Genomic DNA, 14,519 nt, shown 5'->3' with positions numbered 1-14,519 from the left:
GCGAGCTCTGAGCAACAGCGGTTTGAGTTCTAGCCTGAGTTGAGCTGCCGCTGAGCTGCCAACAGGTGGCAGGATGGCTCAGTTAAAAAAAATTGTAATATACACCGATAACAAAAGATGAATACAAGTCATTGTATACATTGTTTTTGGCACCCCCGGTATGTATGTGACATCCCAATTTACTGGTATCAGCATTTTCCACTTTGGGTGAAGTGTGGAAACCTGACTTCCACTTAGGTCCCTTTACTTTCCCCACTTTTACATAAACACTGTCTTGAATATCAGATGGTGGTATAATTTGTTTCAATCATCCAGTATGATTTCTAAAACTCATGAGGACAGTTTATTGCAGGTATCCAAATTTCTGTTTTTTTCACTATTCTTTCTTCTTTCCTGATGCCCCAAGATTCCTTATTTTGTCATTTACTTTCTCTGTTTGAGGAACTTCCTTTAGCCAATGTGTAAGGGAGAATCTGTTAGAAACAAAAACTTTTAGTTTTCTTTAGTCTGAGAATATTTTTATTTCCTCTTCATTCCCGAAGAATGAAGTTTCGCTGAACCTAGGATTCACGGTTTGACAGTTTCTTTTTTTTTTCAGAACTTAAAAAATGTAGTGCCACTCCCTTGTGGTGTCCATGGTTTCGGCTGAGAAGTCTGCTGTCACTTGAATTGGTGCTCCCTCTAGGTAACGTGACATTTCTCTCTGGCTGCTTCAAGATTTGTTTTGTCTTTAGTTTTTCAGAAATTTCAGGAATGTAGTTATGACGTGTCTTCACATGCATTTCTTAGGGTTTACCCTATTTGGGTTTTTCTCAGCTCCTTGAGCCTGTAGGTTTATATCTTTTGCCAAATTTGGCAAGTTTCAGCTATTACTTCTTCAAATACTCTTTCAGTCCTACTCTCTTCCTCTCTTTCCGGGAAGCCAAAGATACATATGTCGGATCTTTTGTCATTGTGCCTGAGGCTCTATCCTTTTTCCTTCTCAGTCTATTTTGTCTCTGTTGCTCAGTTTGGGTAAATTCTACTTCCTGTTCATTGATTTTTATCCTCAGTCATCTCCACTCTATGACTAAGCCCATCCAGTGAGATTTTTGTTTCTGTTAATTTTGGGAAAAACAATTTTTTTTTAAGATTTTTATTGGGGGATTGGGGGATGCGAACAGCACTGGGGAATTGTGGGGAGGGGAACAGACAAGTTGCTGTCCTTTTGTTCTTCAGTCTAGTTGTGGAGGACATTGCTTCACTGGCCCAAGTTGGCACCATCAATGCGCTCTTCCCAGGTGAGGCAGATCAGTCGCCAGCTTCTGGACAGCCACTCTCGGTGGCTGCTGGCTACACACAGTAGCCCATGGCAACCCACTGCAGCAGGGGCTGCAGCCTATGCCATCGCCGGCGACTCTCGGCAGCGCAGCTCCAGGTTGAGCTGTTGTTTAGCACATTATCTGTAGAGGGCAGTGTCACTGGCCCTCATATGTGGGATACGAACAGGGCTCCCTCTGGCGTCCCAAGCCAGCTCTTAACCAATGCGCCACTCGGCCGGCCCCAGGAAAAATAATTTTACATCATGGTTTTAGACATTATCCAGAGCAGTTGAACTGGCTAAAAACATAAATCATATGACAAAGGTTCTCAATAGGGTTAGTGAATGAAATTCCCATAATGGTTCATTAAAGAGATGATAACAATGTGCCTTTCCAGGTCTCCATCATGGAAGACAAGCATCTCCCATCAACCCCATGATGTGTGCCCATCAGAAACCCTGCTTCTGTTCATATTACATGTCTTAACCCAGGTTGGGGAATGCTGCTCATACCCAGATCTTAGACCAATACAACACCAGGACTCTCTGAGATAGTATACCATACAATGAATTTCCTTTCCTAAAATCCCCATGCATTCTCTTTCCTTTCATTAAATACTCCTGAGTTGTGTGGAGTTAGGACTGAGATTATACTAACCTGGGTCAGATACAAAAAAAAGCAGCATGGAGGTGGAATGCATTACAAATGTGTCACTTCCTAGCAGGGTGAAGTGGGCTTATCACGTCTCACTCAAGACTCAGCTTCCTTCCCTTGCTGGAGCTGCCTTGCCTGGCTCACAGAGAAAAGGAGATGGGTGTGTGTGCGCGTGCGCGCGCGCACGTGCACGCGCCATAATTGTCATGCAAAACCTCACATTCTTACTTTTGGTTGGTTCTTGGTAGCTGACAGTGCAGGATGACATTCTTTTCTCTGTATTCTGAGGACTCACACACTTTCTTCACCCCCACCCCCTAGCATAAAAAAACACAGTGCTTACCTGATGAGCTCCACTGTTTCTGAATACATGGTATAAGGAGATTTGGATTCCATTGGGCCCTGCTCCATTGCATTTCCACACTCAATGAATGACAAGGCTGCTTCAGCGTAGTTCAAGGCCTTCCCAAACTTTTCCACCTGATCAACAGAGTGAATACAGTGTCTTCCTTAAGCATACAGTTTTTAAAATGCCATTGTCACACAGTCTAAGTGAGTGAACAGTTACGTACAGAATTGTACCAAATCCGTATAGTGACTGCCAATCAGAATTGCTTAGAACGTCACGATTGCTCTAATCTCTGTTTCCCTCCTTGTAACCCCAAATAGCTTGGCAACTTCATTCCTTGTCTTTCCATGCGAAGCTAAATATACTGCAAAGTTGCTATGTCTGATTTCACATAAGCGTTTTCATACTTTTTTGGGCATACTCCAACTTTGATGGTTGACCAGCCTTGGTTATTGTCTTTTACAATATCTGTGACATTTACATCTCCATTCCTTTCTCTTATTGTTTTTTTTTCTAGTTATTTTACCGTTCACTTAAGGGTGAGAGTAAGGAGAGGAAAGGAGAGGAGATAAAACTCAAGGCACTATTTCAGCTTAGCTAAAATGTGACACAGAGTTGAAATTTAATAAAAAATGTTGTTTTGGATTACATGGGGTTGTCTAAATTGATGTTAGCCTTTCCCCACATCAGCAAAAATCAGCTTTATATTCTTAGGTCCTTGTGAATCTAAATTTACCCATCAAGTTCCTCATTCCCTACATAGTTACTCTCTGTGGATAAGTACATATCCTAAGTACGAATTGCATAATCTCCCCAGTTTTCAAATATTCATTCATTAATCAAAACAGAATTACACAAATACTCTAATTACTAATATAAGTCTTCCCTCTGAAAAAAAAATCTCACTTGTAACTGTGCTTTAGAAAAAAGAAATGTAGAGCAAAACTCTCCCTCATTAGCAAATCAAAGTTTTAAACAGCTTATAACCTTAGTAGGATATCAAGCAATATTTCTTGACAACACTTTTCAGATGAAGGAAGTCATTTCACTCAGTAAATATTTTCTGAAGCACCCAATTCTGTGCTATGTACACTTGATACACACAAGTTCCCTCCAGGAACATATAATACATTTGGAGAGAGAAAATGTGTACCCACAAGACAATGCATAGCACAAGGCAGTCTGTGATGAACAAGAATGCAAAGCAAGGAGCCCAGTGAACAAGAGATGGTAGAAAGGGAACAAGTGATGGATGGGGCCGCAGAGAGGCTGGGGAGGAAACCTGACAAGGACCCTGGGAAGAAATTGTAGCATTTGACTGGCTTTGGGGAGTATGCTGAAGGTGTGAGTGTGCACAAGAGTGAGTGTGTGTGAGTGTGAGAGTCTACAGTGCAAAGGCCCACTGGCTGGTATCAGCGAGGTGTGCTTAGAGGCCAGCAGGGGACCACTCTGGCTGGAGCAGAGTGTCGGGCTGGGCAAGATGACACTGAATGAATAACCCTGGTAGCCCTTGGATAATTCAGGCAGAGAATTTCATTCTGCTTTAGTACTCAACGCTCTTCTGCAGTAGCAATCATGCCTCAGATTCTTCAGGTGACAGGGACTCTCCACCAGAACTGTCCCTTCCATTTTCCTCTCTATTTTCTGATGGTCTGGTTATGTCCCCTGTTGACTAGCAAACCAAGGCAGTGATCTTTATCAAATAAATATCTGATGGGCAACATCAGCAACACCGAGAGGCGTACTTGTTAGGGTTTGAACACCTTCAACACGGGACAAATACAGTGAAGGGCATCTGAAATGCTGTATTCATCTCCAGCTCCCCCTGATCTCAGTTATAAATGCTGGAGGGGACCAGAGCTGACATTCCCGGGCAGGTAGGAGGCCCCTTGGACGAGACCTCAAGATGAAATAACCATATGACCTCTTTTAGAAAAAAACAAGCTTTTTTTTTTACTGTTTTTTTTTTGTAATTTAATGCCTAAAAAGCTTCAAGCTTTCCAAAACAGGAGATTCTACAAGCAAGAAAAAATTTTTTTAAACATCAAATTGCGGTGACTTTTAGAGTCTTAGGTGCAGTATCATAGTTTCTATGTCACACAGCTTCCGAGAAATATTCATTTTGGCAGATCCACATGAAGAACACAAGTCTTTTTGAAAAGGGATTAGATCCTGGGACCATGCCAAGGGTTGGCCAGGCTAACGAGACAGAAAGATGCAAACCTAGATTTTATTTTTAAAGGAAAAAAATGCTGCCATCCGCTGACTCCACTGCCTTTAGTTACTATTCAAATCTTAGGACTAAATTAAAATACCCATTTACCCAGAACTTTCTCCCAGTCAGACATTATTGGTTGAAGTCATAATTTATTGGGCTATGAGCACTTGATTATATAAACATTTCTCCATGTAACAGACCCAGCCATCCCTGTAATAGATTTTATAATTACCCCGGCTTATATTTTCCCAATGATGAAGGTGCAGTGCAAACACAATTTGGAAAAGCGTATCTGGGAAGAAAAGGAACGTACCATTGCATCTGCTTTATGCTTCATCCGTTTAGCTTCTTGCATAAAATAATCTGCACTGCGCGGCCTATGAGGAGAGGATGATATCAAATGTCATTACTGTGGAAGTGTAAGATCTTTTGAAAATCATCTTCCCTTTTACTCAAACCTGAATCACAATGTAAAAACTCCGCTTAATATGGAATCAGGTACTGTATGCATTTCCCAATTACTGCCCTTACATAAAACACAACGAGTATATTTCTCTTCAGTTAGCGATTCAAAACACACTCAGTAGATGCACATCGTTTACATTTAACACATTGTATATGCACATCGTTAACACGGTTCCCAATGCCTAATTTAGGAATCAGGTTTTTCATTGCATAGTTAAGAAAACAAGTGAACAATCTTACTTCACATGATATTTATACAAACACTCACTCTTTAATGTAATGATTGTAAATATATCTTATAATAATTGTATGGGTATGTATGGGTGAACATATGTATGTATCTTTATGAAAATCAGTGCCATTTATATAACTAAATGGTACCTAGAGCTGTATGGCTCTATCCATATATAATTATTTTAAAGCTTCATGGTGAGACATGAAAAGAGGGACTGCCGTATGATTACACTGCAGTTATAATGAAGTTCCTTGTAAAATGATGTCTGCCTTGTAACAATGCCAGTGTGGCATGTATTCTCCAGAGCGCTGATTAGCTAGCTGGTAAACATTAACAGCAGACGTGTGCATTATTAAAGCAATAACCCTGGCCGACACCAACTCTGCTGGGAGATGAAGGCAATTCACCCAGAGACTGATCTGAGTGGATGTAATGACCCCAGGTTACACAAAACTACTCCACCAGACAGTACCTTTAAAGGTTTGGTCTGATATATTAAAAAAAAATCTGCATACTTTCAGTGCCATCAGTCTAAACTTTTTTTGTATTATGGGTCCTTGTGTAATCAAGAACCTTGAACTGTTCATGAATATCCAATATAAGCCAGGACTCGCTGAAAGGGAGGTAAGATGTAAGCAGTGATATTAACCACGGGCTGTTTAACCTATTGTTAACATGCTTATTTTAACATCCTTCTTTCAGATGCTAATGGGTCTTTCTCCTTACCGCAGTATTAGGTTGTCAGGGCATCCTTGAATCCAAGAGGTCAAAATGCTTAGGAAAGCCATGAAGACCATGCCAATAACATTGCAATCCAAAACTATTATCCTCATTTTAATGGTTTCAATCAATCAAACAAATAAACCAGGATCATAGCAAATAATTAGTTTTGGGTCATGGGTCCCAAACTACGGAAGCAACAGGTGTTGGTTTTCTGTCTCTTACTTCCCCACAAAATATTGTCAGGACTGTGGGACTATGCTGGGTATAATTAACTTCTCCAACAAAGAAATGAGGACCACCGTCGCAGAATTTCCTTAATGGGTGTAATTAAACTCCCATCTTTGGCTCATCATCCTGTCACCCTTCTTCCTGCCACTCAGGGCTGCAACCTTCTATCCACCTGGGTGGGTCTTCACTGGTGGGGAAAGCCTGTGGTTTCCTTCACAGGAAGGCCCTGCTCCTACCACCTCTGCTTTCTCTAGTTCATCTCCTAGATGTCCATACTGCTTCCACTGAAATGGTTTAGTGGTCTTTCCGTGGTGGGTTTTCCCTCTTTGTCTACATATTGACCTTTGAATACATATTGACTGTCTGTTAGGTCTTTGATTCCAACTCTGGCAATTTATATTATTTTTGTTGTTGTTTTTGAAAGGACTTACTTTATTACTTTATTTTTTTTAGAGTTGTCTTAGGCTGACAGTAAGCAGCACGTATAAGTTTGTCCCATATATCTTTTGCCCCGAAACACCCACAGCCTCTTCACAACCAACATCTCTCATCAGAGTGGGACATTTGCTACAATCAGTGTGCCTACACTGACATGTCATTATCACCCAAAGTCCATAGGTTACATTAGGGTTGACCCTTGGTGTTGTACCTTCTATGGATTTTTAACAAATGTATGATGACATAGAGCCACCATTATAGTCTCATACAGAGTAGTTTCACTGCCTGAAACATCCTCTGCAATCTTTTCTGGTTTTCCTTGTGCTTCACGCCCCAAAGTGGAAGACCGGACCCACCTCTAGCCCAAACCCAGATCAGACTCCTGGGCTTCCGATGGGGTCCCAGAGCTGATGTGTTCAGGAGGAGTTCAGGTATTTCTACCCATTTCTCCTCTGTTGTCAAATGTTCTGAATGCTTCCTTGTACAATCCCTTCTTTCTCTCAGTGAAACATCCACCACAGAAGTCTAGGCTCTCGCCACCTCTCTTGGTTTATAGTTTCACTCCCTTCCAGTCTATCTTGGGCTTTAACTGTTGACCCATGTTTGTAAAATATGGCTTTCATTACATCACCACCCTATTCACAGGCCTACAATCAATCTCCAGAGCCATGAGGTCTCAGTTCAGGCCTCCAGTAATCTCACCCAACTGTCTTATCCATGTCACTTACTCACCAAGGCCCTCACCCACAGGGCTGTCTCCTCAATGTCTTGTAACATGCCGTCCCCATCTTAGAAGCTCTGCTCATTGTTTTCCTCCTGCCTGGAACACTCTCCTCTCTGTTCATTCACAGAGTGCTTATTCACTGAGGGCCTACTATGTGCCAAATGTCACCATCCCTCACGTTCTACTGCCATGAGGCTTTCCTGATAACTTTGGTCCATGCTCATGTCTGTCTCTGCTGATCTCAGACACCACTTCCTGTTGACAGTACACTTCTGGGCATTTAATTACCTTCTGAGCTAGTCATGGCATACGTGCTGCTCTGCAGCTGGCACGTTTTCAGCAGGGACTGCGCTGTAGACCTCGTTGATCCTCCCCACCCTGCAGTTTTAGGCACATGGGAGAAGGTAAATGAATCCCCCCTGAATAGCACTGAATTCATTTTGAGCTTAGAAGAGAGTGGTGGCTTCTGATGGGGTGCAGCTTCACAGCCAATGAGCCAGAGAACGTCTCCATGGCAACCTGAAATTCTCTACATCATTATCTGCTCTACACTCTAGTGTATGAGTTTGGTCCTTTTTTTCTTGCCCTGTTTGGTAGGCCTTGTCACTAACGGATTATCATTTCAAATGCATTTCGCTTTCATGAAAGGATTCTCTTGGTAATAAGCTATGGCATCTTAGTTTTTACGAGCCTTCTAGGCTACCCTTATGGATGGCAGTGGGTCCTCATTCCTAATACAGGGTCCTCAATGAATGTCGTTTTATCTGCAGCATATGAATGTATTTTTAAAACCTGATATGGAGGCTGAGTCACAAACTCTCACAGTAGTATACGCGGATAAGTAACACATCTAATTTTCTGACTCTATCACAGAAGCTACAATGGAAACCCGAGATGCTGAAGGAAAAAAAAAAAAAGTACCAGCCAGAGGCCATTTATGAATGCATTAGTTAGAATTCTTGTCACTACATAATGGAGGGCTCACTGCACTGAGTCACTGAAGATTGCCTGATGATTGGCCCATTTTCTCCTTTTAGGTGATTTCTAGCACCACGCTCCTAGATTGGATCATTATAAAGGCAAGGGGACCAATGGGACATCATGCAGGTTGTCCAGCCAGGCAGTGGATGCATGCTAGCATGAGGACTTCAGTCTGACAGCAATGTTCAAGTCAGTAGGAAAATAAAATTGATGTCACCGGTGTGGCAGGTACAGACTATCACACATGGCAAAGGTACTAAAATGAAATCGAATTATCACAGTGTTCAAACAGAACCATCATCTAATCTACTTTTTTTTTTAACGTTGACAACCTAGAGTTTCTGTTTCTCATTTAGATAATAACATTCTTTGCATTGTTTCTCACAGTGATGGTGTTTCATGAGGATACATGAGCAAACCTAATAAAAAAGTTCAATTAAACATCATACATGTAACTAACTGTGCATTTTGGGCTCTTCAGAAAGAGGGCTTGTGGGACCTAAAAAACCAAAGCTCAGCCATGTCTGTCTTTGTTATAAGCGCTCTTGGCAACAGAAACAATCCGAGCACTGGATCCAAAGAGATCCTTTGCCTCACCCTCCCCGCACCCCCACCTACAAACACAGCGCTTTAGTTCTCAGCAGCTTTGGGGCTTGAGCTACCCCAATATTTCTTCTGGCACAGGAGGGTGAAAGCAAGCTTGCTTTTTGTTCTCCTTTGTGGCTGAGATCCAGAGGAATGGTCCCCCACGGAGAGGCTGGCAGGCTTCTTTCTGCAATTTCTACCCCTGTGAAACACCCCCCTTCAGCGGGGCCAGCCTGTTTCGCGAAACCTGGCAAGGAGGAGAGCTCAATGTGTTTGAACAAACAGGTTCCTTGGCACAGCAGAAATCTGGACAATTTTCTTAGGGAAGCTGAAATCCAAATCAGGCAAACAGGCAACTGCATACCAAATGAATTCATCATCTGACATCCTATCAGTTTGTCATTTGATAAGCCCCAGAGGTGTGACTGTGTCCCAAGCTTTGAGGTACTTTCTCCACAAAGAAGAATGTGTAAGAAGTTAAGTGATTATTTTGATGCACTGAGTAAGCGACACTATTGATGAGGGCACTACGGAGTCAGTGGCTCTGGGTGGGAAGTGGGCCCTGAGCACTTCCTGAAGGAAGCAGGACTGCATTTGGGCAGGAAAGATTCAGGTGCAGCTTTTGTGTCCATTGCCTTGATGTTGGCTGGGACCCTGGAGTCCCTGCAACCTGGCTTCTCAGAGGCCCCAAGGATCATTCATTGTCTCTCATAGGCCACAGGCTCTGGCCGACGGCTGCTTCTCTCTTGGCCACGCATAGAAAATAGCATGTGCTTTCCAGGATGCACAGGCGGAGCGCTGCAGGGTTTTGTCATGCAGTCAAAAGCAACTTTCTAGTGAAATGGAAACTCATCAATCCGATGGTTGTTCTTCTCTGAGTGTGGCATTATAAATAAAACCATTGTACCAAACCTGAAAATGTTCTGAGAGCTAAGATTTCAATCGGGGAGATCTGAATTCCTTGCGTCCCTGACCTCACACAAGCCTAGGCCTTTCTCTCTCTCTCTCTGTTTTGGTGAGAAGAAACTAAGAACTGGCCAAGAGACAGGGATTTCATAATAGAAAAAATGCCATATGAAGAACAGGAAGACGTCCTAATGGCTCATCGGGGAAGGTGGGGTCAAGCTTTGAAGCGACTGGGAAAGGGAGCCCCTTAGGAGAACAGCAGTGGCATCAGCAATCCCTCCACGGCCGTGTCTTGCCTTGATGTCACATCACCTACTGAAGGATTTCAGTTGGTGGCCTTTGACTAAAGCATGCTGCCAGAGATCTGACCTTTCACATACAAGAATCTTCCCATCCCCTATAAAGTTAAAATCCTCTTAGCAGTGAGGCTGCCGAACATAATTACATCACAAACGCCGAGTCCTCTTCCTTCCCCACCAGCCGCGTTTCACAGGCTTCCGTGGCCAAGGGGGTTTGTTCTCAATGCTGGGAGGTTTATGGAGCTGGGCTGGGGACAGATGGGACGTTGGGTAGTTTGGCTGCATGTGATGATCGTGACTGACTCTTCCTTGTGAAATACGGGCACCTCCTTCTGGGAGCACAGGCAGAGCTGGCACGAGGGGTTCGTGGGCTTCCCAGCACAGCAATATGGCTGGTGGGAACGGAGGCTGGATTTTCAGCCAAGCATTTCACCACCGAGCTCTGCTCAGGACTTCTGTACTGAGGCCTTCATGACACAGTTGTTCCCTCTCGATTTTCCCTGGGCCAGGAACTCCCCTGTCACTAATTAGGACACCAAGTAATTTATAGCTCAAGGCTTCGCAATAATATCTGTTTCTAGGCTTTGAGTTGAATCAAATGCTGTCACTCATTGACATAAATTCTTGTGATTTTTTTCTTAAACAAAAGTTTGGTAATCACCCAGTGTTACCTTAGGATCCAGGCTGTCAAGCAGTGAATGGCATGCATGGCTAAGTGTCAGGGGAGGAGGTGTGGTCACACTGCCACCCATCCGAGCCTGCAATTGATGCAGAACAGCTGACCTGGATCAAGTTTTTAAAAGAAGTGCTATTCTGCATCCTGAAGGCACAGATGTGCCTGTTTAATTGATGAGCTGCACAGGAAAAGGGGCTTGGAAACCTGTGAATTTAGTTACCTGCATACAGCTCCCTTACATTCATGGATAAAGAAAAAACGCAGGCAGCACCTCTTCCCCGCCTCCCCCAAGCCCCGCCCTAGGAATGTGACTGTAATTCATCTGGGTTCATTCAACACTGGATTCAGCTGTTGTCTGAATCCCATGTTTATTCAACCATTGATGAGTATTTATAATACAAAGGAATGAGTTTACTTTTTTTTTTTTTAAAGCTGCACGATGCGGCTTTAAAAATTAAATGACAGTGTGGCATCTGTTACTTTTTGGATCACAGTAGCTGACTTCCATCAACACTACATTACTCCAGTGTGAATTCTCTAGCTCTTTCTTTTCTTCTCCTGGTGGCCTCTCTTTGGTCATTTCACTGCTTGTTGACGCCATCAATGAGAAATCAGGGAAAGTGACAGGAGTCAGGTCCTCATCTGTCAACAAGCCTGCTGGTGGGGAAGCTGCCTTAGAATGCAGAGAGTGGAGAGGGAACAGGAGGAGGCTAAAGTTTCCATGCCAGGAAACCTTTCTGGGGAGGCCACCCATGTGCCTCCCTCTGCCCTGGATTAATAACTGAGAATTAATTAATTAATTAATTACAGCTCCTGCCAGTGTACCTAGTGCTTAGTAAGTGCTCAGCACATACCAACTGAACCTGGGAGACAATTTTCGGAGACCTCCTTGCCTAGCGATCTCTTCAAGGACACTTATTTTCATTGTTTTGAGGAAGAGGCAATGCCTATTTTTGCTTTTCAAGCCTTTAGAACCTTTCCAGAGTTTTCTTAGGTCAGTGGTTGCGTGGCCGTTTGAGTCGCATGTTTATGTCACTGTTAACGGGTTTCAAATCAGTTGGGACACAGAGCAACTGGAACATGCCATCTCTCTCTCCATATGATGGATATGTAAGAGTGCTTTTTTATTCGATTAGATCTATATCCATAAAAGGAGAAACAGTTTTATTGCCGCTGTCAGCCAGAAAAATTAGACATACTGCTAATGGGAAGAACCAATGACAACAGCCTCTTCGCTGATACACAGAGCAACAAAATTATATTAGCCTCAGCCCCAGTAGACTGAAAAACACTTCCTCTTGTAAACAGCCCAAGAAACTACAGAACCAAGTGCAACTATTTAGTTGTTGCTGTTTCTGTGTTAGTTTTCTGGTCCATACATTGGAAAATTCCTTACATTTTAACTTTCTCTGTGTGAGTTTGAGTGTGTGTGTTTAAATACCACATCCATAACATCACCTGCTGGAAACGTTTAATGCTTTGAGCACCTCAGTGTCTAAAGTACATTGTGTTTGATCAGGTTGTTCGATTATGACTTCTGAATGCAAACTTTCGCGTCCTCATTACATACAATTCTAATCTGTTTTTACAAACGGTTAAAGCTCACGTGAATACTTTATACCACCGAACCCTAATTATATCCGTAGTTGACCAACTGATGGTACTCCCATTACATGCCCCACACCCAGGGGATTAATGATGACAAAAGTAAAAAAATCTGAGATGTCCTAAATTAAATTATAGCTGGTGGAGAGGGAGAGAAAGAGATGAGTAACTAAGCGGTTAATAGCAGTGGGCCAACTAACAATAAACTCACATTCCCAAATGTATGTTGGAGCTTTGAATCAACTTCTGTAGTGACCACCGGATGCCACCGCATCCCGCATAACCATGAACTTCAGGACTGCTGTCTGTAACCAATCAAAAGGAGTACATATGTCTTCCTCACGGACTGTGCACCTGTCCTAGAACTGCCTCCACTTTCCTTCCTCCAGCTTCCCATATCTTCAGCCAATGTAAAGTCTTTCAAAACAACTTACATTTTTCTTCCTCAAAACATAAGGTATAAAAGTGCCCGTCAGCTCCAGGACAGCACACATGTTGCCTGCTCCATCCAGCCCCGCTGCTGATGGTTTACATTGCACACCTCAGGACCTGGTCCTTTTCTGGCTAGCATTTGCCTCAATAAATCCTTTCTTTCAGAAAAGCTTTGGGCCATGAGAGTTTCTTGTTTAATAATGGCCACCTCCTTTGCTGTTTAGGGCAGTGGAGAAGAGGAGGGGACGGGGACGTGGCGAGGGCCAGGAGGAGAGCATGTGTGGGGTTGCAAGGGCAGCTGCAGCAGTCATCGGAAGAGGAGAACACCTGTTTCCTCAGCTACCCTTAACCTTTTGTAAATCCAACTATCTTGGAACATGTCCAGTAAATGAAACAAACAAAATGCAGATCTGACTTTCAACCTCCAAGTTTTATGCCTAAATTGGCTTACTGAAGCCCAGGTAATGCTTGAGGACTATGGCTTCATAGTCCCATTTCTCAGAGATGTCTATAGAGGTGACAAACAGATCTTGCCTCTGCTCAGGTGAAATGAGGGCTCAAAAGAGGAGGGGAGGAAGATGAGGATGGAGAAGCCATCACTTCTGCACAGAGCTTTCATTTCTCCAGACGAATACTCTTACGAGGGAGCATCTAACTGGGTCCTAGGAGAAACCCCGGGAGACAGGTGTCACAAATATCTTTTTTTTTTTCTGGTAAGGAATGTGGGACTTACAGACATTTAGCACCCTTTAATTTTCTGACTTTGGGTGGGGTTAAGTGGTTTATTGTCTGTTCCCTTAGCTGGACTGTAAGCAATCTGAGGGCAGGATGTCTCATTGTCACATGCTGCTGCACCCTAGGAGTGCTTCACACAGATAGGTACTGGGTGCTCAGTGAACAGCTAATGCTGAAAACAGGTGTCAAGCAAACTCTAGAAACTATGTCTTCTGCCTTCCAGGCTCATCCTTGACCTTGACACGTATTGTTTCCCTAAGAGTCTAAATAATTTCCAGTATCATTTTAATCATTTCTCATTTGTCATTTTCAGCATCTCAAGGGCATTCTAGGAGGCTATTTTTATTCATCTGCTTCTCTTGTTTCTCCTCCTTTTAAATTGATGCTGGGAATGGAAGTTATACTTGGGTTTTAGTGAGAGGACTGGCTGAAGAATGACAGGGTATTTTTCTCCTGTATAAGAATTGTTTATAGTGTTATAAAGAATATATCATTTTAGAGGAAGGGAGCTTTCAGGAGTAAATCACTATCATTGTTTGCCTGTGATAATTTACAAAAACAAAAATGCTTCTCTTGCTGGTAGCATACAACCACCAATAGTCCCAAATACAGGCGCTTTGAAATATAAGACTCACCAGTGCCAACTGCCTTAGCTTTCTGACATCTTGGGTGTGACCCCATGAGCAGTGGTCATTCTATCCGGTCAAAAGTTGCACCAGGACCCATGGGTCCACTCAACATTAAGTGGCGATTCCCTTCGAGAGGGGAACATTTCACTGATCCAGCCATGCCACACATGGCCACAGTATAATTTCTACCTGTGACGTTTCCACCTCACCTTGCCCCTCTCCGTATCAACCAAGAGTCCACACTCACATGTCATCGAAGACAAGCCTCTGCCTCTTGCAGTCCCGGTGGCCGTTGGAGCCTGGAGACCATGGCTCTGTCTGTGGCCGTGACTTGTG

The 14,519-nt window shown here is 43.2% G+C and overlaps 1 protein-coding gene across 1 annotated transcript in view; it reads right to left on the bottom strand.

Moving 5' to 3' along the window:
* AFF3 (ALF transcription elongation factor 3) overlaps nt 1-14,519 on the bottom strand; it is a gene marked incomplete at its 5' end in the record, with an annotated part of 138,313 nt that overhangs the window by 14,775 nt on the left and 109,019 nt on the right. Inside the window, 3 exons of the mRNA XM_019669197.1 lie at nt 2,299-2,435; nt 4,836-4,899; nt 14,431-14,490. Coding sequence (XP_019524742.1) covers nt 2,299-2,435; nt 4,836-4,899; nt 14,431-14,490 — 261 coding nt within the window. The remainder of the gene's footprint in view (nt 1-2,298; nt 2,436-4,835; nt 4,900-14,430; nt 14,491-14,519) is intronic.

This window comes from Hipposideros armiger, unplaced genomic scaffold (assembly GCF_001890085.2).
Source record: "Hipposideros armiger isolate ML-2016 unplaced genomic scaffold, ASM189008v1 scaffold_550, whole genome shotgun sequence".
Lineage (NCBI taxonomy): Eukaryota > Metazoa > Chordata > Mammalia > Chiroptera > Hipposideridae > Hipposideros > Hipposideros armiger.
Note: the sequence above shows the minus strand (reverse complement) of the source record. Positions and strands in the feature narration are given on the sequence as shown.